The 25,279-nt window shown below is 43.1% G+C and overlaps 1 protein-coding gene across 2 annotated transcripts in view; it reads left to right on the top strand.

Moving 5' to 3' along the window:
* The window catches only part of LOC137265772 (huntingtin-like), a 57,541-nt gene that overhangs the window by 961 nt on the left and 31,301 nt on the right, over window positions 1-25,279 (top strand). The window contains exons 2-19 of one of the 2 annotated variants that reach the window (XM_067801223.1): window positions 340-444; window positions 778-861; window positions 1,962-2,082; window positions 2,580-2,719; window positions 9,291-9,574; window positions 14,701-14,882; window positions 15,002-15,194; window positions 15,416-16,129; window positions 16,957-17,121; window positions 17,672-17,868; window positions 18,253-18,354; window positions 19,008-19,108; window positions 20,467-20,728; window positions 21,051-21,211; window positions 21,895-22,037; window positions 23,183-23,318; window positions 23,589-23,788; window positions 24,203-24,318. In XM_067801223.1, the coding sequence (XP_067657324.1) occupies window positions 359-444; window positions 778-861; window positions 1,962-2,082; window positions 2,580-2,719; window positions 9,291-9,574; window positions 14,701-14,882; window positions 15,002-15,194; window positions 15,416-16,129; window positions 16,957-17,121; window positions 17,672-17,868; window positions 18,253-18,354; window positions 19,008-19,108; window positions 20,467-20,728; window positions 21,051-21,211; window positions 21,895-22,037; window positions 23,183-23,318; window positions 23,589-23,788; window positions 24,203-24,318 (3,387 nt within the window). In that variant the 5' untranslated portion in view covers window positions 340-358. Of the gene's footprint in view, window positions 1-310; window positions 445-777; window positions 862-1,961; window positions 2,083-2,579; window positions 2,720-9,290; window positions 9,575-14,700; window positions 14,883-15,001; window positions 15,195-15,415; window positions 16,130-16,956; window positions 17,122-17,671; window positions 17,869-18,252; window positions 18,355-19,007; window positions 19,109-20,466; window positions 20,729-21,050; window positions 21,212-21,894; window positions 22,038-23,182; window positions 23,319-23,588; window positions 23,789-24,202; window positions 24,319-25,279 lie in introns of those variants that run through there. The other variant, XM_067801222.1, reaches the window with a different exon arrangement.

Genomic DNA, 25,279 nt, shown 5'->3' with positions numbered 1-25,279 from the left:
TGCTTCACCATAGGAACATAGAACACCATAAATAAGTATCATAAAGCCCAAACGTTGACTAGTTATTAGCCTTTTTAATACCCATAGAAACTTGTCTGACGTGTCATAAAACAACTCGTAAACAGGATAATTAAAAAAAGGTGTATTAAGTGTTCCATATTTAAAAGGACTGAAGAATAATTTCTCATAATGATAAGCTATATGTGACTACATATTGAAGTTATTTCAGAATCAGATTGTGATAACTGTGCCTATATGTCTGTCAGTAAATGCAGTATAACTTACAACATGAACAACAAAGTCAATACTTTAGTTGTAGTTTATGAATATGTTTTTCAGCAATGACTATCATTTAACTATGGCCACCATTGAGAAGCTCATCAAGGCCTTTGAGGGCCTGAAAGTCTTTCAGCCTGGTGGAATGGGCACTGAAGAAACAACCAAGTAAGTTTTATCATTAACATTCTTTTTGATGACTGAACAGACTCCATATCAATCTGGAAATGCAGTTACAAGACACAGACACTTGAGATTGAAATAAGAACGAAACTATTCCACAATCACCCCTGACTTTATCCACTGATTGGAATTGTAAGTAATGCTTGTTCACATGTAATCATTAAACTGTTACTGTCTTTATTTGGTAGGAGATGATTAATTTTGGTAATTTAATACTAATTGTGCCTGCAATAGGTTTAGCATCATGCATGTGGTATGTTATATTTCATCTGTATTTTCGGTTTTAACCACTTTAAAATTTTGCATATTTCCCAACAGAAAAAAAGACCAGCCACCTAGCAAGAAAGACAAGATGGTCAACTGCAACATTGTTGCTGACTGCATATGTGCTCCCAATATGAGGTAAAACTGACATGGTCCCTGTCTTCAATGTAAACCTAAATGCTTATTTACAAGGAAAAATATTCATTACCTGGCTGACATTAAAGTATTTATTGGTTACTATGGTTACATTTTTGTGCAGGAAAGACATAAGTACCATACAGCCTGTTAATATCCATGTTGAGATTTTTAGCTTGTGTTGAGGACGTAAAAATCCAACAATTGTAGTCTTCTGTTATTAGAACTAGAAGCATTTAGGTATAGGGGGTAGCCAAGTGGTTAAAAATTTTGCTTATCATGCTGAAGACCTGGGTTCAATACCCCACATGAGAACAAAGCCTACTTTTTTTGTCTAAATCAAGCAGAACTAACTGCATACACCATGTACACAGAACTGCAGAAGTTTTGTTTAATGTAGTCAAAGTTCTAAGACTGCCATGATATAATCTGCTTGCAGTGAAAGCATACTGATCACGTTCATCTGAAACAAAAAAAAGAAAACTGAATAAAGTGAAATTAAGATTGCCAATCCTTACAATTCAACCTTGACAACTGAACATTTAAATCTCAGGATATTTTTAAACTCAGGATAAGAGTTGTGTAATAAAACAATCATAGTTTCAAAGCGCTATTATTAGTGTGTATTGGAATGGGATATGCACATTAAATGAAACCCTGAGAAAAACTCCAATTCCAACGACTGGGCTTCCGCCCTTGTAATGTAATACAAACCAATAATAGCAATATGAATCTATGATCATTTGTTAAACTACTTTTATCCTAGGCTAAATAAAATTCTGAGATTTAAATGTTCAGCTGGCAAGGTACAATCATGAGGATTTGCAATCTTAATTTTACTTTATTTGATAAACCTTTCTGTTTCAAGTGAAATTCTTCAGTATGTTTTCACTGCAAACAGAGTATAGACTACATATATGTGCATCATAATTATTCAGTTAAGATAATTTATCAGATTCAAGAATGCATGTTGCATGTTTTCTAAACACATCAAGTAGTAACAGATCCATTTCATACATTGCTAATGAGGAAAGTAAACACTGTGACTGTGAGTAATGTTTGATAGAGTATCAAATATAATAAGCTGTTCTTTACTGCGTCAGGTCTATAGCGGATTTCCCCAAGTTCCTGGGCATAGCAGTGGAAGCATTCCTAACCCTGTGTGATGATCAGGAGTCGGATATACGAATGGTGGCAGATGAGTGCTTAAATCGGACAATAAAGGTGTGTGCAAGCAGCTGAAGACATGTATGGCAGGTTTAGGACAGATGTTTTATGATAATGATAATACAGTGTTATTTGTATTGTGGTACACTGTCACTTCTTTGAAAGTGAGTGAGTGAGTGAGTTTAGGTTAACGCTGTACTCAGCAGTATTCCAGCTATATGGCAGTGGTCTGTAGATAATCGAGTCTGGACTAGACAATCCATTGATCAACAACGTGAGCATCAATCTGTACAGTTGGGAACCAATGACATGTGTCAACCAGGTCAGTGAAGCTGACCATCTGATCCCGTTAGTTGCCCCTTATGACAAGCATAGTCGCTCTTTCAAAGAGTCTCTTTCCAATAAATGATCACTGGTTAGTTAACATCTTGTTTCACAGATTATTTTTTGTTTCTTTTATGTGTGTGCCAAACAGGGTAAGTGGGTTAAAAGCCCCTCGAAAGAATCAGGTTTGGTTTTATCCTTCATCTATGAAATGTTTCTTGGGTTTTCAGACACTGTTGGAGACAAACCTGGGTCGTCTTCAAGTAGAGCTGTACAAGGAAATTAAGAAGTGTGGTCCCTCGCGTAGTCTTAGGGGAGCACTTTGGAGGTTTGCTGACATGTGCCATTTAATCAGGCCACAGAAGTGCAGGTAGACTGAGTGTTTGTGATATTATCTATTTTTAACTTACCTTACCATAGGTCTTATGCATATTACCTCAAGCTTCGCTAGAAGAGATCAGACAGTCGTTGATTCGCCATTCCCTGGATGGCTACCTCATGTAATCTACGAATGTAGTCACGGAAGTGACGTGATCTCCCCACTCGCGCGAGAGCGCAGAATCCAAAATTCACTTTTACCTCTAGCGTTCGTCTGTTCGGACGTGTTTGGTTCGCTTAGTTTACCTACTTTGTGGTTTAATAAATTTGTTTTCTCACGGGTAGGTATGGTTTGTATCCCTTAGGTGTGCATGTTTAGGTAAGTAATCATTTAACTGCACTTACTTTGCTACCTCGTGTTATTTTTTTCTCTCACTTCGGGGTGGGTTCGCCCGCGTCGTGTGTGAGTGCGGCATGGCGTCCGTGGGGGTATTATATCTTGCTGGTTTTTTCTTCCTCCATGTGATTTTACATGTCGATTAGTATTTTTGCCCATGTTTCACAGCATTTATATGTTTTTCGTGCCACGTTGCGATGTACGCAGACAGCCATTTTGGTTGTTTGGCCTTCGCTGTCACGAGCTTACGGGCGTGCCTACTTTACAGTGGGGGTGCTGCATTTCTGGTATAGGGGTGTTTTTTCTACCTCCTAGCGTTGGTTTCAACGCATTGTTATGTTTGTTTGTTGCACTTAACTGTGTATATCTCCCCAGTTTTGCACTATCTGCTTGGGGCAGGAATCGGCGAATATCCCCACCCTTGGTGCCCGGATTGTGCGTCTCTAGCCTGCTCTTTTGACGGACACTGCCAGTACTGCGAGGCGTTATTGGTGGCGGACTTATTGCGGCTAAGAGGAAGTTTTTTTCACAGCGGTAGAGAAGGTTGTCGTCTCCAGCGTCGTCGTTGGGATCTCTGCCGGACGACCCTGACTTACAACCGCCTTCAACGCCTGTGCCGACGCCTGGGATGGGGCGTTCGTCTGTGACGCCTGTACGTTTGTCCCCGGAACCACCTCACTCGGATTCCATCGTGGATCTGTTTTCATCCAGATGCCTTGTCTCATCCGGAAGTCCAGAGGTTCCTGCGCTCTCTCCTGACGCCCGGTGCTGCTGCGATGCCAGCGTCTGGACATCTCGACACCAGCGCCTATGCCAACACCAGCGCCTTTGCTTATGCCAGCGCCTATGCCAGCGCCTGTGCTTGTGCCTACGCCTATGTCTACGCCAGCGCCTATGTCTACGCCAGCGCCAGCGCCTGTGCTTGCGCCAGTGCCTATGCCTACGCCAGCGCCTATGTCTACGCCAGCGCCAGAAGCTGTGCTTGCACTAGTGACTACGCCAGCGCCTATGCCTACGCCAGCGCCTATGTCTACGCCAGCGCCAGCGCCTGTGCTTGCGCCAGTGCCTATGCCTATGCCAGCGTCTGTCTACGCCAGCGCCAGAGGCTGTGCTTGCGCTAGTGCCTATACCTACGCCAGCGCCTATGCCGACGCCGGACCCTATGCCAGCGCCAGCGCCTGCGCCTTACCGTATACCCAGGGTGTTGCATACGTTGTCCAGGGAAGAGGTTTTACAACGACAGTTGGATGAAGGGCGCGCTCGGCGCTTGGAGGCAGAGCGCTCTCGGCGCAGATCGCGCTCCAGGTTCCCTGGGAGTCGGTGATCCTGTACCCTCCACAGTAGTTTTTGTCGGCGCTCTCGGTCCCCGCTACGCCCTTTGAATGAGCTACCAGGTGAAGACGTTGCTTGCGCTCCCAGTCCATATCACCTCGACGCTCCTCTAGAACTCGGCGTTTGCGGTCGCCGGAACCACCTTGGATCTCGTCCAAGGAATCTGCTGCTCATGCATCGACTTGGTCTCCTACATCGCGGCGTGATTCGAATTCCGTTTCCTATGAGGACCTGGAAGAACAGGTTTTTGGCCCGGACTTCGACGAGGAGGCAGGAGGCGACGGCGATGGTGATGACACTTAACTACCCTTATCAGTCGTCTTCGAGTGGATTGCTGACAGGTTACCGTACTGCCCTTCACCTTCGGCTAATTCCAACAACCCTGCAGCACTTCATTTATCGCCGGAGCTACTCATCCCGCCTGATCCTATGGTGGCGGACGCCGTGGCTGTATTAGATGCGGTCTTTGAAAAATTGTCATCTAATCCGAATTTCTAAGTGTGTAAATCCAAGAAGTCAGATTACAAGATACACAGCCTGGTTTTCGCGGACAGCGTGGCGGTCTTGGTTGAATCTATGTAGCGGTTATTGGGCTCCTCGCAGCTCTCTTACAGAGTGCAGGATTCTAAGCGGGTGACCATTGAGACTGAACTCAAGCGGATGCTTAAGCCGTTGTCTGCTCTGGTGTCAGCTACCTCGGCGGCGGCGATGGACTTGTCTGAAGACAACGCCTCGAGGATTGATCACCGTACCAGATATTCCTCTGCTGGTAGGCGTGAGACTGGGTGTCTTTTGGAGGGACTGGCTGCATCCTCGAAGATCCTTACTTTACAATTTGTCTACATATACTTCAAGCGGAGAAAGTTTTCTTTCACGTGCTTTACGCATTTTGTCACGAAGATTTTTCGAGACAACTACAAAGTGCCACGCCTCACTACACCTCTTATTACAAGAGAGGGCAGCATTTATCTTCGGGGAAAATTCCAACACATGTACTTGGAAAGCAATTTGTCTGCGTCAGTTTTCAAGCGGCGGAAGGGTTTTCGCGCGCTTTACTCCTTTAGACACGTGCTCGCCATACAGCATGGTTACTGTTAAGCCTACAGGCTAGCAGGGTATCACCGTTTACAAGATTTCATGGTGATCAGTTACCTGCTACACCGGTGACGTCACGTCTACATTTTGATTGGTCCCCGAGAGACAACGCCCTGCAAAGGATCCCAGGGACGTTACATCTACGTTCTGATTGGTCATCGAGGGACAACGCCCTGCGCAGAATGTGTTGTTATTATTCTAGTGTAAGGAAGTTGTCTGCAGTGACTTAGTCATTTACGATGGAAAGATGTCGTTACACTCTAGACTAGCAGTCTACAGCGGCATTGGATTTCTCTAGTCGGCATAGAGATCCTCTAACAGTAGTCTCAACGCTGCCTATCAGGAGGCGTGCAGCGATGTATGGCAGTTTCTGATCGGACAGACAGCCAGCTATAAATAGACTTCCTTGAAATGTCAACACATTCATAATGAACAGCGTGGTTATTCTGAAGTCGAAGAATGACGCATCTTTACGGCATACAAGATTATCTTGAGAGGGGTGGACTTCATTATCAGGCTGTTAAGTCAGCTTGGATGACTAACTAACTCCGCGGGACTTGATTCATCACATCGCCGTCCCAGGTTCGGGGGTCGAAGTTCAAGGCTATGTTAAAAGCAAGCTCTACTCTGTCCGTTATCACTATGTCAGTGATAATGTCTACTCGATTTGCTCATGTCACCTTAGGATATGATCAGACGTAGACGTCTACTATTACGTCTATGACAGCGTTTTCTTGATCATGATTTCATGACAGGTTTACGACATTGGACGTCTTGACACCACACCTGTGGTAGGCTCGCTGGTCAATGTTTGCGTAGGAAGTTACTTATTAGAGCCGTCATTCAACAACCATCTTTAGGTAGACACTTCTCTCCAAGGATTGAGTGCCTATCTAGTCAAGAAGGTTGCAGCAGGATTCTGGAAGAGTGGAGCTCAATCTCTTCACATCACCCAGTTGAAGATGAAAGCGGTGATGCATGTCTGTCATTGGTTGACAGCACCGAGAGACAAGCTACTGATGATCCATACGGTCAACTCAGTAGTAGCTTTCTAGGTAAACAAGGGTCAAGGAGGCCTCGACCTCTACTACACTTGTCGTTTCTACCCTTCGATGTGGTCGAGTCTGATCCTCCAAAATAAAGTATCTCACATACCAGGAGCCTGCATCTTCATGGCAGGCGCCTTATCTCACCCCCTACGTCTATCACCAACGGAGAATATGTTGTGTGGAGAGACGTTTCAAATAATCGGCTTCTAGAGTGGGACCAATTGTTGTTCCATCCTCACAATCGGACACTGCACCTGGTTCCGTCGCGGTTTCATCTTTGCGCCTGGACCATCTGTGAAAGTCTTGAGGGCCAAGGGGTACTCATCTCAAGTGGCGAAGTTAATCGCCCGGGAGCACAGGGTTTCCACTCAGTCACTTTATGGACCTGGAGGCGTGAGCGATCGACGCGATGTCCCTGTCGTGGGAAGGTCTGGACGCTTACACGTTTCCACCACCAGCCCTTTCTCTCAGAAGTGGTCGCTAAGGTCAAGCAGACTCAGAACCTGCAACTGCTTTTGGTCGCACCTTGGTGGCCAGCCAGGCCATGGTTCCCCAACCTTCGACGACTCGCAAGCGGAGAACCATACAAACTTCCAGAGTGGTTGCATCTACTTCGGCATCCACACAGTCGACAACTGCATCCGGATCCACTGCGATTCCATCTTCACGCATGGGTCATTTGCAGAGGGCGTTAAAGGCTAAGGGCTACTCCATGCACGTGGCGAGCGTTATAGCTCGCGCGCATAGTTTCTACCCGATCCCTATATGACGACAAATGGCGCTCGTTCGAGAATTTTTGCGCTCATAGATCTCAAGATCCTATGGCAACATCCCCTCAGTTTTGTGTCAAAGTTCTCTTTCTACGGAACTTTAGACATCTCAGAGGCAGTACCTTAGGCACCTATCTGTCAGCATTGAATTCTGTCCTTGCGATCAAGTCAGGTAAACAGATCTCCAAGGTACCGGAACTGATTGCGTTTCTCAAAGCTTTCAAGCTGGAAGACCAGAAGGCCAAGTTTCGTCCTCCAGCCTGGGATCTTAATGTCGTTCTACAACATCTTAGAGGACCGCCGTATGAGCCGTTAGAGGAAGCCTCTTTTGAACACCTATCCAAGAAGACGGCTTTCCTACTAGCATTGGCGACAGCGGCTAGAGTCAGTGAGATCCATGCTCTTGACGTCACACAGATTCACTTTGAACAGTCAAGGCACGGACGAGTCCATTTGGGTCTGCTCTGGGACTTTGTGGCTAAGAACCCGCTTCCCGGGCAGCCCAACAGGTTATTTTCCATCCCTCCTTTGTCTACGATCCTTGGTCATCATGACTTGGAGGAGGAACTGCTATGTCTGGTCAGAGCTCTGAGATGTTACATTAAAAGGTCAGCCTCTAGGAGACGGTCCCGCAAAAGACTATTCATCCCATTTGCGTCGACCTGCAAAGGAGAGGTAAACAGGAACACGATTGCCCTTTGGCTCAGATCGACAATCCTGGCTGCCTACGACGACAAGCTCCAGCCTCATCCGGTAGCAAATAACCCGCACGAGATCAGGGCTTTGGCATCTACAATGGCCCTCCATCGATATTGCACGGTAGCGCAGATCATGGAGGGTTGTTTCTGGAAATCATCAACTGTCTTCGCTTCCCACTACTTGAGGGACCTGACAGTTGAAGATGTGGAGGGGTTACAGTCATTTGGTCCACTGGTAGTTGCTCGGCAACTTACCCGACCGTCCGCCCATTAGGTAATAACGCTGTTACTTACCGTTGGTCTTAAGATTAACCTCACCCTCAGGGTGCGTCGGTTTTTCTTTGGAGTTCTATTGGGTTACTCTTTGTCCTGCTCCAGGTGTTATCCTGAGACCGTTGGCATTGGTTTCCCAAGTTCTCCTGTTGCATGTGCACTGTTTGCTGAGGGATGGTCCTCCGGAGTCCACACCACCATCCATCTGTCGAAGCCATATGCATAAGACCTATGGTAAGGTAAGTTAAAAATTTATTAAAATCTAAATATTTTAGATATTTAAATACTTACCTTACCATAGGGCGGTGACTCCCTCCCAACGCTGGATGCTCCTCCCCACTTTGGACTCTTCGGACCTTCCGGTTGGCGGTAAAAGTGAATTTTGGATTCTGCGCTCTCGCGCGAGTGGGGAGATCACGTCACTTCCGTGACTACATTCGTAGATTACATGAGGTAGCCATCCAGGGAATGGCGAATCAACGACTGTCTGATCTCTTCTAGCGAAGCTTGAGGTAATATGCATAAGACCTATGGTAAGGTAAGTATTTAAATATCTAAACTATTTAGATTTTAATAAGTTTTTTCCGTGGTTGTCTTGTCTCGTCATTCATATTCTGCCATGATCTACTATTTACTGTGTTACTGGTGCAACCACTGAACATTTCCTTATGGTTGCTTAGGATATCAGCGGAAATATCCCTTTACTTGGCATGGAAATTGGGAAGCAGTATTACTTGACCATGAATGCTTAACGTTGTAACAATAGAAAACATATTCAAATAGAATGTTTGCTGAGTTAGTATGGTATTACTAAAGTAGGGTTTAATATTTTATATATGATTAAATGTAGCTTGCTTAAACATATTACTGTTCTGATTTTCTTGTTTGCCGTTATCAGTTTATACCAATATCAGCTGACAAGGGAGGTAACTCCCAGAAAGTGTTATATTTGACATAATTATGGGTTGGTAAGGGGAATGAAAAATCATGATGTTTCTCTCTTTCACAGACCCTACATTGTCAATTTACTCCCTTGTTTGGCACGCATCTGTCGCCGTGACGATGAAGAAGCTGTGCAGGAGACTTTATCTTCCTCCATGCAGAAGATCTGTCCTGGCCTTATGGGCTTTGCTAATGATACAGAAGTTAAAGGGTTACTGAAGGCATTCCTACCAAATCTGAAATCTAACTCTGCAGTGTGTCGACGTACAGCAGCAAGCAGCCTCACCCTCATCTGCCAATACTCGCGTTGTCCAGTCACCTTCTTCTCATATCTCATCACAATTCTGCTAGGTAAGACAGTGTTTATAGTACATTTACATGTTGGAAGGTATATGTGTATTTTGAGTTTAATGTTAAACATATTTGTACATTCCATAGCTGATGTTATAGATATTTATGTCACTCAGACTCATTACTTGTGTTAAGGTAACTGTGTATTCCAGAGCCAGTGTTGCTTGTATTTGTATAATGCAGATTCTTTTTTCATAAGAAGTCCTCCTTGGGGTACATATAAGCATTTTTATGTCCATTAAAAATTCCTACGACATTTGTAACTGTATTTTGTGATAGAATTTACAAAACGAAAGACCTGTTTTTGTCTTATGAGACCATCCTTATAGGGCCCCCAAGGGCCCCCTACAGCCAAGAGCAGACAACTCTTGCCATTGACCTTGCACCTCACTTCTCATGAGGTCTATTTTCAACGGACATAAAAATGCTTAGATGTACCCCAATTAGGACTTTCATGAAAGAACTCATAAGCTCTACAGGTTTGTATAAGGTTTTTCAACAGGTGTTTTAGTCTTTCGGAGCTGACATTATGGCTGCTTATGTGTTTCAGGGCTTATGTTAAGGTATATGTGTTACAGAGCCAGCATTACTGTTATTTATACATTTTTCCTAATCCTGACTCATGCTTATTATGCTTATCTCCTCCCTCTGTGTGAAGATAGTGGAACACTTGAAATCCCTCAAAGTTCCCTTCTGTTTGAAGGGATTACAATACACTCACTCACTGGACGCCTCCCTTTCTGCCAATTACGGTCACATGAACAGCCATGCCTGTCACTCGCTCCTTTATCGTCCTGACGAGGATGGTTGGAGGCACTCTCAAGTCATGTCTAATAAATGTGTTGATTCTGCCTCTAGTAACTCTGTGTTGAACCACTGCTGACATTCATGTTCTTAGTGATCTGTCAGACGTACCCTGGGGATATGATCGTTATACCAACAGAGTATGTCTAGATCTCAAAAGAGGACGTCATCAGAATCGGGATCATCTCAGCCTAGGAAGTTGAAGTCTTCGTCTAAGACTAAGTCTAAGGTCATATACAAAGTCCTTCAGCGATGATATTGTCCCACCTGACGAATGGCACATCTACGACGAACCTTCCACTGCTACTCCCTGAGGCACAGATCATCCGCACTCCTAATCAACATTCAGCGTCTACTAGACCTTAATCAACCATGTCAACAGCAATGCTGCTACCTTCAGAGAGTTTACTTTCTTTGCAGACATCTACAACGTCTACAATCAACACGTCAGATGCTTCTGCATGTATGGCAGTCTTTGGACTCCGGCTTCTTCATGCAGCGATTCACCACTCACATGATGCTCCAGATGGATCACCGTTTTGAAGAGGAATGGAAACATCAGTCTTCAGCTACAACTACAGTCGCCCTGCATGACAGTTCATCAGCAGCATTAGGTCCGTCGGATGAAGAGGATGCATCTTGTGCACACTTCTGTTCACGGAAGTGATCATCTTTGGCAGTATCATCTTGACGCAGTTAGGATAAACCTCCTTCCATCGATTTGCCGAGTGCCCACTCTCATGAATTCCACTACAACCACAAGCATTCGTTGTCTGTATCCTCCGTTTGTTAGAGATGTCGTCATCTTTTTTCCTCTTCATCAGATGTGGATACACATCGGATCCATCTTCTGCAAATCTACAGTCGTCTGCTACAGGCATCCTGCATTACGATGAGGCAGCTACAGTAGTTCCATTCGTCAGAGACGCCATCACCGTTCTTCTTCTTCATCGGATGCGGATACATATAGGATACATCTTCTGTTAATCTACAGTCGCCTACTACACTTGTCCTGCATTATGGTACGGCAGCTACAGTAGTTCTGTCGGATGAAGAGGATGCATCATGTGAACGCACTCGTTCACGAAGATCATTATCATCAGCTGTATCATCTCAAAACAGTTTGGACGGCGCACCTTATGTTGACTATTGACTTGCACATATCCCGCAGTCCCAAAAATTCACCAGCTGCATCCCCCGATTGTCACTGACATCATCATTGATCATCTTCTTTGAATGTGGACTTCACACACAGGCCTGTGTGGAAGCATTCACAAAATGATGTCCTTTCCTGAAGATAGGAAGATCACGCTGACATATGGTGCAGGGACGACGTTCAACAAACCCTTTTGGACCACCTGCGAATGCATTCACGTAAGAACGCCCTTGGCATGTCAACCACCTGGACATAAAGTTGTCATCAATAAAGTACAACAATGGTCAACAACATTGAAGAACAGACCACTGATAGTTCACACCGACAACTCCTCAGTAGCATTCTACATAAACAAGCAAGGGTCAACGTGATCACACAAGCTGCTACAGCTAACCTTTCAACTCTGAGACATTGTCGATGATGTTATATCACGTCCTTTACAACCATCTCCCAACAGCATGGATACATCAGGAGGCAATCAGACATTTGGATCACCACAAATAGACCTTTTTGACACCAGCCTCAACTGATACCAACATTCGTATCTCCAGTACCGGATCCGTTTGCATGGACAACGCGTTCCTGCTTCCTGTCAATGAAAGTCATAGGTAAAATAGAATAGACAATGATGCTGCAACTGACTTTCATCATGCTTACTGGCCGGTGAGAGCAGCGGACAACTTATGTCACACTATTGACCTAGTTAGCGGCACTTAGTTCTGTCATCACCAGGAGATCTGGAGTTAAGCTGACGAAACTGCCGGTTTTACTCGACCTACTAGGCTGTTCAAGGTGGAAGACCAACAACGCAGATTTAAGGTACCACTTTGGGTGTTGTACTTCAACATCTCACCAGTTACAATTATGAGCCTCCATATCGGACATCTTTCAAACTGTTGACGCAGACAATGCTGTTTCTACTCACTATAGCTACGGCAACATGGATGTCACAAATACATTCTCTGAACTTCAGTTGTACACGATTCGACACTGATCATCATGAGATTGTGCACTAAGGACTGCAGTGGGATTTTGTCGCCTAACGGTTATCGTTTTAGTGCCTAACAACTAACGGTTCCACAATGGCGCTGAGTTTCACTCACCCTTATATCATGTGACTTGTTGAGACCAAGACGCTCTGCAGAGTATAAAGGTTTAGAGTCCATGTGCACGTCTTGAGCAAGCTACCATGAGTAATTATGTCCCTGTACTCGTAATGAAGATACATGTACATGAAGAAGGGTCACAACTGTTTCTGATAGAAGTCTTGACAAACAGTTGCATTAGACACTAGCAGGATGCAAGGTGATCTATTACGTGATCACGTACCAGAGAACGAATGCTTCATGAGAAAACAGGTCAACTGAATGTGATTCCCCCATCTCACAGATGAACGTTAGAAGAACAGGACCAAACTACCGCCATTATAGTTATCAAAGGGGTGAAGTTCTGGACATACCGTATATTACAGCATATAAGCCGACCCCGTGAATAAGCCGACCCCCCAACTTGACCCTCAAAATCAATGCCAAGATTGTATCTCTCATACATAAGCCGAGCCCCCACTATGGCCAGAGACCACGATCAGAGACATCTTGGACGTAACCAGTATGTTTGATGTGAATAAAGATTGGAAACCTTTGTTTTACTTTGTATGTCAACGATCCCAACGATCACTGCTTGCATTAACAGAGACCAAGTACTGCCATACACAATAAAGATTACCAGTATATTCTGAAAACCTGTGTTTGTTTTCCTTTTATATCCCTACGATCGCTGCATGCATTTACGACAGGACGCCATTTTGTCAAATCGGTGAGTATAGAAATGTGAACCCACGACTAAAAGTACCCACAGGAAATAAACACTGAAGTCATTTTTGGATTCTAAACGTATTATTTCTCTCTCAAATTGCATTTAGTGAAGCATGTTTACATAAATAAATAATATGTATTGCAATTATACACAATTATATACATTTTCAGCCGTTGTGTCCATGTATCAATTCATATAAGTACACAATATTTACAAATCATCGGCTGTGAAACCCTTGAATTCAGTTTCGCTGTCCTCGCCAGCCAGTTCTTTCCATGCTGACTCATTTGTCGAGTCATCGTAATAGTCCTGCAGACTGTCACATACAAGCACATCTTCATCTTCCTTTCTCTGTTCGGGCGTCAGAAACTCGTCAAATAATGCATCATCCTCTGATCCGTCCATCTTATTTGAGATTCCTTCACAAAGTGTTTGTGCAAACATCGAAACAACAGCAACCTGACCATTTAATATCCTTGTTTATTTACTTGTGTTCCGTGTGTGTAGTGTCAAAACCGTGGTGAGCAATTTTACTCTTCACCGTATGTGGCGTCACCGGAAACAGCTGTTGTAGTGGCACATGTCATTTTGCAAATGGCGATCGGACAGGATTATGTCTTCTCTTTGAGTGGATTTATTGTGTATAAATAGGTAGGTGTGATCTGTAACTGACTAAGAGCAAAATATTGTTAAAATAATGAACACTGTATAGTTTAAAATGTATTTTATTGATCAATCGTAACAAAGTGGCTGTAATCATTGTTAACTTCAAGTCAGGCAGGTGTACCGCTAATCTCTCCGCTCGTCCTGACAGGGACCTGACAACCTAAAAAATACTTTCGTAAAATTATATCTCATTGATAAGCCGAACCCCTTCTACAGACTGCTTTTTTTTGTCCACAAAATTCGGCTTATACGCGGTAATATACGGTACTTATATTGTAGCCAGCAGAATCTAGCGTGGCCTGACCCATCATCATTTCTGTTGGATTCTGTAAGCATAATAGGCATGAGTCAGGATAAGGAAAAATATGGCGTGAAGCCCTGCCAGTCACCCCACTCAAATCACACCAATTCTCGTGTTGAGCTTATGAGATTTCAGAGAGAGTGGCGGGAAAGGGAGGCTTGTGGTGGGTGAGTGTATTGTACATAAGCTTCCAATAGAATTTAATTTCAAGGAATTTCAAGTGTTCCACTATCTTCGCATAGAGGGAGGAGATAGGCATAATAAGCATGAATCAGGATAAGTATAAAATATCGATTTTATTCAGAAAATTACATTTTTTCAGAACTTGTGTAACAGGTGTTTGCAGTTATTAGAGCTAACGTCATGGGTGCTTTTGTATTTCAGAGCTTGTGTTGCCAGTGGATGTGGAACATGATGTATACACACTCCTGGGTGTGATCCTGTGTATGAGGACGATTATCCCCCAGCTGGTGCAGTCCGACACGCGGGACCAGGGACTGAAGGGCAGCTTTGGGGTCATCCAGAAGGAGAAGGAAGAGGGGGTCAACCATGATCAGATTCTCAAGGTCACGTGTATATTCGGCTTAATCAGTAAATGCTTTGGTGTTTTTTGTCATACTGTGATGTGGTTAATTAGTTACTTGAGTTATAACTTTTGAGACAACTGTTTCTGTATCGTTTACAGATGTTCCAGCTGCTTCTGTACTACACAAACCACCCTGACCACAACGTTGTGACGGCGGCACTGGAGGCACTGCAGCAACTTCTGCGCACCCCACCGCCCCAGCTCCGCTCAATTCTGTTGGCGTCTGGCAGCATACAGAGAACCCTGATCTACCAAAAGGACTTTGAGGAGAGGGAACGCTTCAGGCTGGAAAGTGAGTGTCAGTTTTCTTGCCATTGCTCACACACTGACTCACTCATGAGTTCACTCATTCATTCATTTATGTGTGCATTTTTCTATGGTTTCTGGATATTCTGTAAAGCAACTGTTTGAATTGGTAGCCATGTTGAATCCTGGTGTTACGTTTGATAATCACTTAGTGAACAATACAGACATCCATTGTTGGGAGGATGACAGATTCTGTACTTTTACCAGGTTCAGCGGAGCTGCCAACCATCTCTGATGACACAGGTCTGGAGGAGGAAGAAGGATCTGATGTGACTGGGCAGACGGCATCATCATCTGGCGCTTTTGTGTCTGACCTTGACCCAGGATCAGTTGAAGGTCTTAATATGCGGAGGCTGTCAGCTGATTCGAGACGAGAGGGCAAATCTGAGTCTGATCTGACAGACTTGATGGCTGGGTCTGATGCAACAGTGGTTGTGACGACAGATAATGACTATTCCAATGTTGAAATAGGGGATTTAAATGAAGAAAAGTCTGAACGTTCCACATTATCACATAGCAGTAGTGTTGAAACACTTCTAAGCATCAAGAGTTTGAGCCCCAAAAGACGGCCATCTTTGAGGAAAGGCGTGAGCCAGGACTTGAACGGAAACCCAGAGTATGATCTCCTAGGGGGCGCTGATACCCCAGATCGATCATCTCCCCTTCCTAGTCCAGTACCTCCAGGAATGAGAGAGGATGCAGTCAATGACATTGGTTCACTGCTAGACGAGGAGCTCCCACTTCTATATTGTGTTCGCTTATTGTGTCGAGGGTTCCTGCTGAATGGAAGTGAAGGGGGTCTTCTCCCAGATAAAGTTGCACGAGTGAGCCTCAAGTCACTAGCTCTCAGCTGTGTGGCTTCAGCATTATCTCTCTGCCCGAAGATCTTCCTCTACAAGCTCTTTCCCCGAGACCTTGAGAGTAAGTATCAGTTGTTAATAGCATTGTGCATCCTGCAGGTTTTTGATTGATCAAAAGTGGTCACTCCTGCTTTTCCTGATCACTAGTATGAAGATTAACTCAACAACAGTGAAAAATGCAGTAGAACATGATGATGAAGTAGAGCTCTTTGAAGAGTTGAATGTGTCTTGATGTTTGTTTAGATTTTGTATGGTTAAAGTTGTCTCATCATGGTGCGATTGTATAAAACACTGGAAGAGTGTCTTCAAACATGTTGCTTCATAGCAAATTTAAAGTACGGAAATAAAAGTAAGGTACATTTCAAAACTACAGTTGTAATGTGAATGGTATCTGGCCATCCAAGTGCAGGAAATGTATCTGAAGCACTCAGTGTTTATGATTAAGATGAAAATTAAAATGAAAATTATATGAAACCTAAGATCATTTATGTACCCTCTGTAATCATGAAGTTACAACACAGACACAAGTGAATCATGAATGCATTAAAAGTAGAACCAATTTATTTTTATATTGCAACCAAAAAAGTAGTGAATCATGATCTTATCTTCAGTCATCAATATGTAATAGTGAATTAAAGACCCGCAAACCAGTCTCACATATAACAGTTATCTCACATGGCTTTTTTTGCATATGTAAGAGTTAATGATTTTGAGCTGTTATTGGTTCAGTAGTGGTGAGGGTAGCCGAGTTTCTACAGCATTTATCTGTCATGATGAAGACTTAGGTTTGATTCAGTGAAATTTTGCTGAAAAGTTTCTGAAAATGGCATAAAACTAAATCTGCTCACTCTTATTGTTTGATTCATGCTGCAGTAAATATGTGTTCAGGTGGTAATCAACACCTCAGGGACGTAGTCCTGTACGCTAGTCACCCTGACCCTCAGCTTAAGGGAACGACTGCCATGGTGATTGGAAGCCTCATCAAGGCTGTGCTTACAGAAGGGAGAGGGGACTTCAAGAAGTGGCTCAAGAAACATTCCCCAGCTGACATAGGTCAGTATTTCTGCAACTGTAGCCTCACACACACTATAGTGTGGTGGGGTAGCCTTGTCTTTAAAGCAGTAGGTCAACATGCTGAAGACCTGAGTTCAATCCCCTACATGGGTACAATGTGTGAAGCCCATTTCTGGTGTCATCCACCCAGATATTGCTGGAGTATTGCTAAAAGAGGCATAAAACTGAACTCTCAATTCTGTTTCTCCAACTCAATCCATGACATAACTGTTTCTTTATTCATTGTTTAATGCGACAGTTATGCTTGGACAATAAATTTGAAGGGATAAATAGGTGTTTTGCACAGCAGCATTTCTTTGGCAGCAGTGTTTATTCACACTAATACAAGGTGTGTTGTGTCACAAAGACATTGTAAACACTGATGATGTTTGGTTTTAATCATCAAGTTATCTTCAATAAGATACTGGGATATTACAGTTTTCCATGTAGTTAGCGAGAAAAGAACAAATATTAATTAAGTAATAAAATCCATTATACAAGTCCAAGTTTGTTACTGACCCTGGCAGTGAATGTGATGGTGTATATCCAGGTGAGCTGTCATTGGAACACCTGATGGAGACCTTGGTACACATCATGTATGACCAGTCGTCAGTGGCTATCCGACTGACACTGATCGCCCTACAGATGTGCCTGTCCAACCTCCTCGAGAGCTGCCATGGCAAGGTCGGGATCAGTGTCATGCTGGATCTCCTGGATGTCAAGAACAACCCCTACTGGCTGGTCAAGGTATGCATGTAAATGTTAACAGGTCGTATTCATTGGTCAAGATACATGTGTACATGTAGTGATAATGCCCATACTGGCTGGTCAGTGTATGCACTTGAATGTTAAGAGGCTGTATTCACTGCTCAAGACATACATTCACATTTAGTGATAATGTCAAGACTGGATGGTCAGTGTATATATTTACGACGGTTCAGGTTCTGTGTGTGAGCATAGTATCCTTTGTGTAAGTGGAGTATACTGCGTGTGATTGTAGGGTCTTGTGTCTACCGGGGTAACTTTATGGTTCTGTGTGTAAGAATGGTGTTCTGCCAGTAAGAAGAGTGTTGTATGTGTAAGAATAATTTTCAGTGTTTATGTGTATTGTTCTATTGTTCTATTATTCAGGTGGAGCTACTTGAGCTACTGGGAAGTATCAACTTCAAGGTGGTGTGTTATCTGGGCACCCTCTGCAAGGATCACAAGAAGGGCAGCCATAACTTCCTAGGGGTTAGTGCCTTAGTTTGAGTCTATCTCACGTCACACCCAGCATTCGAAATAACCAGGAGGCCCAGTGACAGTTGTTATTGTATTGGGCCGGCAGTTTCAAATATTTACAGGTCCTTCCAGCCTTCAGTAAATTATCTATCTTTTTTTAAAACTGAAATATGTTTCCATAATTTTGTTTTTTATTTTTCTTTGTTAACATTCAGGAATCATCCATGATGGATCATGCTACTATAACTTACGGTTTCACTTCCTGGTATTTCAGCGCTTTCCACCTAGGAATATTGACACCAGTCTTTAACAAATAAAAATGTCTCTCTGCACCACTCAACTGATTTTTTAGAAACTATGAAACTGTGTACAGTGTGGTCTACTTTAAGATGGTCCTGCAGATTTCATTCAGGGCCTGTAGATTTTTGAGCTTGCAGGTGGCAACAGGCTCTGGTAGCCAACTGGCAAATTAAAGTATTGCAAACGTTCACACCTTTTGTCGTTATCCTGTACTGACAGGAAAAAGGATCATTGATAAATAAAAGTTAGTTGCATTATGTATCCTGCTTTCATCCATATGAACCCAGTGTGTCAAAATGAAGCTATTAATAGTGTTCATAATTTGAAAATTACAATCTAATTAATATGTATGGTTCTGTCCTCAGAGACTGAATTTACAGGACCACTACCTGAGTCATGTGATCATTCCACTGCTTGGAGATGAAGATGGCCGAGTCAGGCATGCAGCATCAAGAACATTGCTCAGGTAAATGATGACCAAGGAGATCAGCTGTCATACAGATCAGTATTAGCTGATAATCAATCCCAGGTTGGGATTCTGGTTTAAAATTCGGGTTAAAAATGGTGACTTGGATGTCCTACTGCAAGGAAGACTGCTAGGGTTATTGATTGCAGGGCTACCTGGTCAAGATTTGATCATTCACGTCCCTGACTGGAATATTGCTGTGTGGAGTAAGGATACAATCAAAACTGACGAATGTTTACGCAAGCATGAATAATATTTGAGGAACCATGTGGGATATTTATGGAGAAGGGACGAGATGGGTCTGCTAATGAGACAAAGTACCATGATTAATGATGTGCTATTGTGCAGTGGGGATTGTGTCAGTGTTAGTCATTATTGTCTGGTTCAGACTTGATTATTTAAAGACATCCATTACATGGCTTGAATTGTGAACTATTCGAACAGTACTGTTTTTTATTACATTTGCTTATTGACAGATTGGGAGTCAACACATTATGAAGGTGTATGATCAATCTTGAGTGATTGAGTTGGGTGTTCACCGCTCTTAGCAATATTCGAGCAGTATTTAAGTTGTCTACATCAGAAATAAGTCTTCACACATTGTACTGATCTTGCGAATGATATCTGGACCATCCGCGGGATGGGTGAATGCTTTAACCACTGGCCTACCCTACTTCTCCAGATCAACCTAAAAGTTATGAGGGACATTCATGAAAGGTTTCAACTGGCCCATTTGCCGACCAAGTGGAACGAAACTTGGCACAGTTATTAGTCCTTCTCTACATAGCAACCACCAAGTTACACACTTTTCCCATTGTTTTATGCAAGTATCATCATGGGCTAACTGGCAAGCAGTAAAATGGCGATCTTCCAAAATGGCAATTTTCACTTGATTGAGAGTGTTTTCATCAATGACTGAGAGAGGTCAAACAGGAATGGGAGCAGTTTTCACAAATTTCCGAACCCATTTTAACTGGCGCTGCTAGTGTTTAACTACTTCATACGATTGGGCATCCTCCCATAAGCTGCTTTCATTTCATCAAAGGTCTCCTTTGCTGTGTGACCTTTAAGTACAAACACTTGATCATTGTTTGGTACTCAACTGTCATCACACCTTACTTCAACATAACGCTTGTCAAAGAAATAGCTTTCATAGGTCAATACTGAAAATTACCACGACCCATAGACGTATGTGTCATTACTGGCACAAAGTTTCAGCCACATGTGAAAACCAGAAGTGGCCCAGGGGAAATCTTTAATGAATGGCCCTCATAGGAACTTTATTTATAGTCTTGTGATGATATTGAATGCAAACAGATTTTGTGTTTTTATCATAATATTTTTTTTTTCACTGACAGGCTTGTTCCCAAGCTCTTCTTTGCTGTTGACAACTGCCAACAAGACCCAGTAACAGCTATTGCCAGAGATCTTACAGATAGTTTGATGTATCCCCTGATGTCCGAGTGGGCAGAGGAGCCCCCTCCCCTCGTACAGGGGCTGATCCCCCCATACCACTTCTCCCCTACATTCACCATTAAGCCCCACCTGGAGAGCAGTCTTTCCAGGGTGGTTCAACTTCTCTTGCAGCAGCTGCACACAGCACAGACCAAACATTTGACAGTAAGTGGCCGTCTTTTACAGTGATTGGTCAAACATTTGACAGTAAGTGGCGATCTTTTTACAGTGATTGGTCAAACATTTGGTAGTTATTTGCCAATGTTTGATAGTGAATAACCAGACATTAAAATGGCCAACATTGACAATGATTGGACAACTTTTCACAGGGAGTTGTTAAAATTTACAGTCACTGAACTCTTATTTAACAATAAAGAAAAAGGAATAGTAATCATGTTCCAAAATGTATTTATTATTGTAATGTGGTACTTGAAACATCACTATAACCGAACCATATCTTTAACAACTTTTTCATGTACTTTTCAAGAGTGGATGTTGTCATGCTATGTGTCTACTGTCGGAGGAGTACCTTGTGTCCTGCTACGCCTCATCCTGGGGATGTGGCCCAGCCACACCACTAATTCCCAAAGATAGCTCAAGTAGAATTAACATGAAGAGGCCTCCAAGTCGTTCACTGAGCTCCTCCAGGTATTATACGGGTGTATTTGTCAGTGTTACATTTATCCTGAAGTACTATTGGAAGGCTATGACATGTTACAACAAACTTGTAAGTGGTGGCTCAGAACAGAATTTAATGGTCAGATTTGTTGTTCCAAAGGATTTCATTTGCTTACTAGACAAAAATATGTTGTCATTTTGACAAACGTTCATTGCTAGTTGTCAAAGGCTACTTGATTGAAGCCCTGTGTACACTTACAGGAACCCATTTTTGTTGTAAGGGGCATCTTGATTGATGAGATGCAAGGCTGTTATTTGTTGAGTCTCTTCCTACCTTGGCAGTGTGAATTGTTTATCATAATATCGATCACTGGATTTTCAGCTCCATACTTGATTATTTACTATGTAATGTTTGCAGACAAAAACACGCTGCCGTTCACAGTTGTCATATTTGATACCAAATGCATTCTACAATAAAAAGTCATCTGTATTGAAATCTATACTACAGTGACTGTGTTTGTCAGTTACTCTTGAAAAAGTACAACCACCCATTTATGAATGCTTTACTGATGTACTTGTAGGTTCAGGTCTGTACATGGTTGTTTTATGTTGTTTTGTTTGGTGTCAGTTATGGTTGTGTTGTTGATTTCTGTTGTACCTGGCTGTCAGGTTTTTAGTTGACTAAGTGTGGACGCTGTATGTTGACTGTTCAGTACTTTCAGCCTAGAGGAGTTGACATCGGGGTCTGGGGGTGGTCCCCTGCCTGTTATCCTGGCCCTGCTGTTGTCATCACCTGCTGCCCTCGACCTCTCCACACATCAGGATCTGATTCAGCTTGCTGGGAACCTCCTGGCAGGTAAACAATAGGAGTAGGATGGGGTTTGATGTCAGGGGTGGGAAGTGGTAGGTTAGCCTATATGCACTTAGGGCATTTAGAGAATTGTATGAATTTCCTAACAGTCAGTACCGCTCATAGTTATGCCATTGTCTCATACACATGGTTAGATTGTTACCCTTATTCCTGTTCACCCATAGATAGATTTGTGTCACTATTTCTGGACACTCATGGGTGAATTGTTACCCCTATTCCTGAACACGCTTATATCAATTGTTAATCTTCTTTCTGGACAGCCATGCATAGATTGTTATCCCTATTGCTGGACACCCATGGTTAGATTGTTACCCACATTCCTGGACACCTGTGGTTAGATTGTTGTCCCTATTCCTGGACACCCATGGTTATATTGTTACCCACATTCCTGGACACCTGTGGTTAGATTGTTGTCCCTATTCCTGGACACCCATGGTTAGATTGTTACCCACATTCCTGGACACCTGTGGTTAGATTGTTGTCCCTATTCCTGGACACCCATGGTTAGATTGTTACCCACATTCCTGGACACTTGTGGTTAGATTATTATGCACATTCCTGGACACCTGTGGTTAGATTGTTGTCCCTATTCCTGGACACCCATGGTTATATTGTTACCCACATTCCTGGACACCTGTGGTTAGATTGTTGTCCCTATTCCTGGACACCCATGGTTAGATTGTTACCCACATTTCTGGACACCTGTGGTTAGATTGTTGTCCCTGTTCCTGGACACCCATGGTTAGATTGTTACCCACATTCCTGGACACCTGTGGTTAGATTATTGTGCACATTCCTGGAAACCCATGGATAGATTGTACCCACATTCCTGGACACCCATAGGAAGGTTCTTACCCACATTCCTGGTAACATACATAGATTGATACTCCTATTCTTGGTTACAGGTGGTGGGGTAGCCTCAAGGTTAAAGCTTTCACTCATCGCTCCGAAGATCTGTTATCAATTCCTGACATAGATACAATGTGTGATGTCCATTTGTTGTGTCCACAGCATGACATTGCCAAACTACTGCTGCAGATGGCATAAAACTAAAGTTCTTAGATACTTGGTAACAACCAAACTCCCATCTAGAAATTCACTGCTTTTGGTTTCTGTTTCCACTCATTTAGGCTCTGCCTTTAAGACATTCCGCGGGTCTGATGAGACGGCAAGCCTGGCAGGGTCGGGAGATGAGGGCAAGTGGGCATCAGTCAGTGACAGGCTGCTGGTTCCTATGATAGAACAACTTCTCAGCCATGTGGCCAGGTATGTACTCACCCTCATTGTAACTAATGCCCCATTATACAGAATGTTCACCATATAGTTGTAACTACCATTCTTAAACTGACAGACTAAAAATTGGCTTTGTAAAGAAGTGAGTTGAAACAAGTCAAAAGTTGTCTTGCAATGTGTTCAGAATGAATGATGTGAACATTGTTTCTTCAAAGCTTTTCTTCAACCTGTTTGTTGTAGAATAGTGTTACTTCAGTTACCAAGGCCCTTGTCGATATCTCATTTTCCGATTGTCCTTGACAGGGTGCTGAATGCTTGTGCCCATGTGATAGATGAGCAAGTACCAGGCCCCCCACAGATGAAGCCCTCCCTCCCCTCCCTACCCAACGCACCTTCCCTCAGCCCAGTCAAGCGGAAGGTGAAAGGAGACAAGGAGTCACAGGGCGGAACAGGAACAGGGCAGGCAGGGGATGCCAAGACTGACAAGAAAACACCACAGAAAGGTTGGTGTATGTCAGAGGTGTCAAAAGACGCCTACCTTGCATATCAATACACATTGTGATACTTGAGTTATATACTGAAATAGAGGTGGTCTGGTAGGCGAGTGGTTACAGCATTCACTCGTAATGCTGAAGTCCCGGGTGCTATTCCTCACATGTGTACATTGTGTGAGCCCCATTTCTGGTGTTCCCGGCTATGATATTGCTGGAATATTGCTAAAAGCTCACTCACTCACTATATACTGATATCTAAATGAAATTCATCTGTGGAATAAGACATTTTATCTCCCTGATGAATGAAGAAAAGAACTTGTCTCTAGTGACATTAAAATTGTCAGTGCTGAGAATTCATTGTACACAAACAAGGATGTAATCAGTGTTGAAAAGTTTTACAAATAACATCTTTAATGAACACAGACCAAAAGGAACCTGAGAAGGAGAAGAGCAAGAAGGATGGACTGGGAATGTTCTACAGCCTGCCACAGTATATGAAGGTGTATGAGATGCTCAAGGGAGCTTACTCTAACTACAAGGTGAGTTGGGGAGGCAACTCTGTATTGAACAAATACCTTTCATTAGATGTAAAGTGTGTTTACTTTAATTAGTAGCAATCTGAAAGGAAAGTCATAAACTGGAGATTGTATTCTGCTTTGTTATTTTACAAGGTGTCAAGAGCACCATGTGTTATGTGAGGCATAATCTCATCATTAGGTGTGAAGTGAAATTTGAGTGTCCAGACTCAGAGAGTGTGTTCTTACCGAAATAAGATTGATCAGTCCATGTGTGTAAGGAAAATAATTCTTGGTAATGCTTACCTATTACATGTACTCAAAACACACACAAACCTTATAATGGATTATGACTGCAGTCCCTCAGATACTTGAAGCTAATATCCAATTATGACATTATAGTGCCAGTCTAGTGATCCGGTGTGCTTGAGGGGTCGGCCTACCAGTGACCAGGTTTAACAATATGGAGTCAGCTTTGTGTGCAGACTCTTTCAGTGTTATCACAACCTCTAGTATACAGTACACAACCCTATGCACTTAAAAGAACCCATGAATGCCTTGATGTATGACCAGATGGTGGCTACATGAATATGTGCAACCACCTAGTTGCGGGTAGAACAACATGCAGTAAACTTGGACAAAGTACTGTGACTATGAGTCCCAGTCCACACAGCTGTGAATGGGTACCTCGTAAGGATGCGAAAACCACAATAACTCGGTGCGCCTAGTGGCGGCAAGAGTTGTATGGTCCCTGGGAAGTTGAAATTGATTAAACAATGTGCTGTTTAGATTGACATCCAACGATTGAGGGCAAAAGATACCAGCGCCTTGAACATGTACTGTTTGTGTGGATATGTGCATTGTATGAATATCCTATTACTATCATAAATAAATGAGGATTCAAACTCTGACAACATTACTGCTATGTTGCATGTCTTCAAGCCTAATTACCGTGTGACCCATGAAGATCGGGATTAGAATTGAT

Source organism: Haliotis asinina, chromosome 15 (genome assembly GCF_037392515.1).
Source record: "Haliotis asinina isolate JCU_RB_2024 chromosome 15, JCU_Hal_asi_v2, whole genome shotgun sequence".
NCBI lineage: Eukaryota > Metazoa > Mollusca > Gastropoda > Lepetellida > Haliotidae > Haliotis > Haliotis asinina.
The sequence above is the reverse complement of the archived record's forward strand: the minus strand, read 5'-3'. Positions and strand labels throughout refer to the sequence as shown.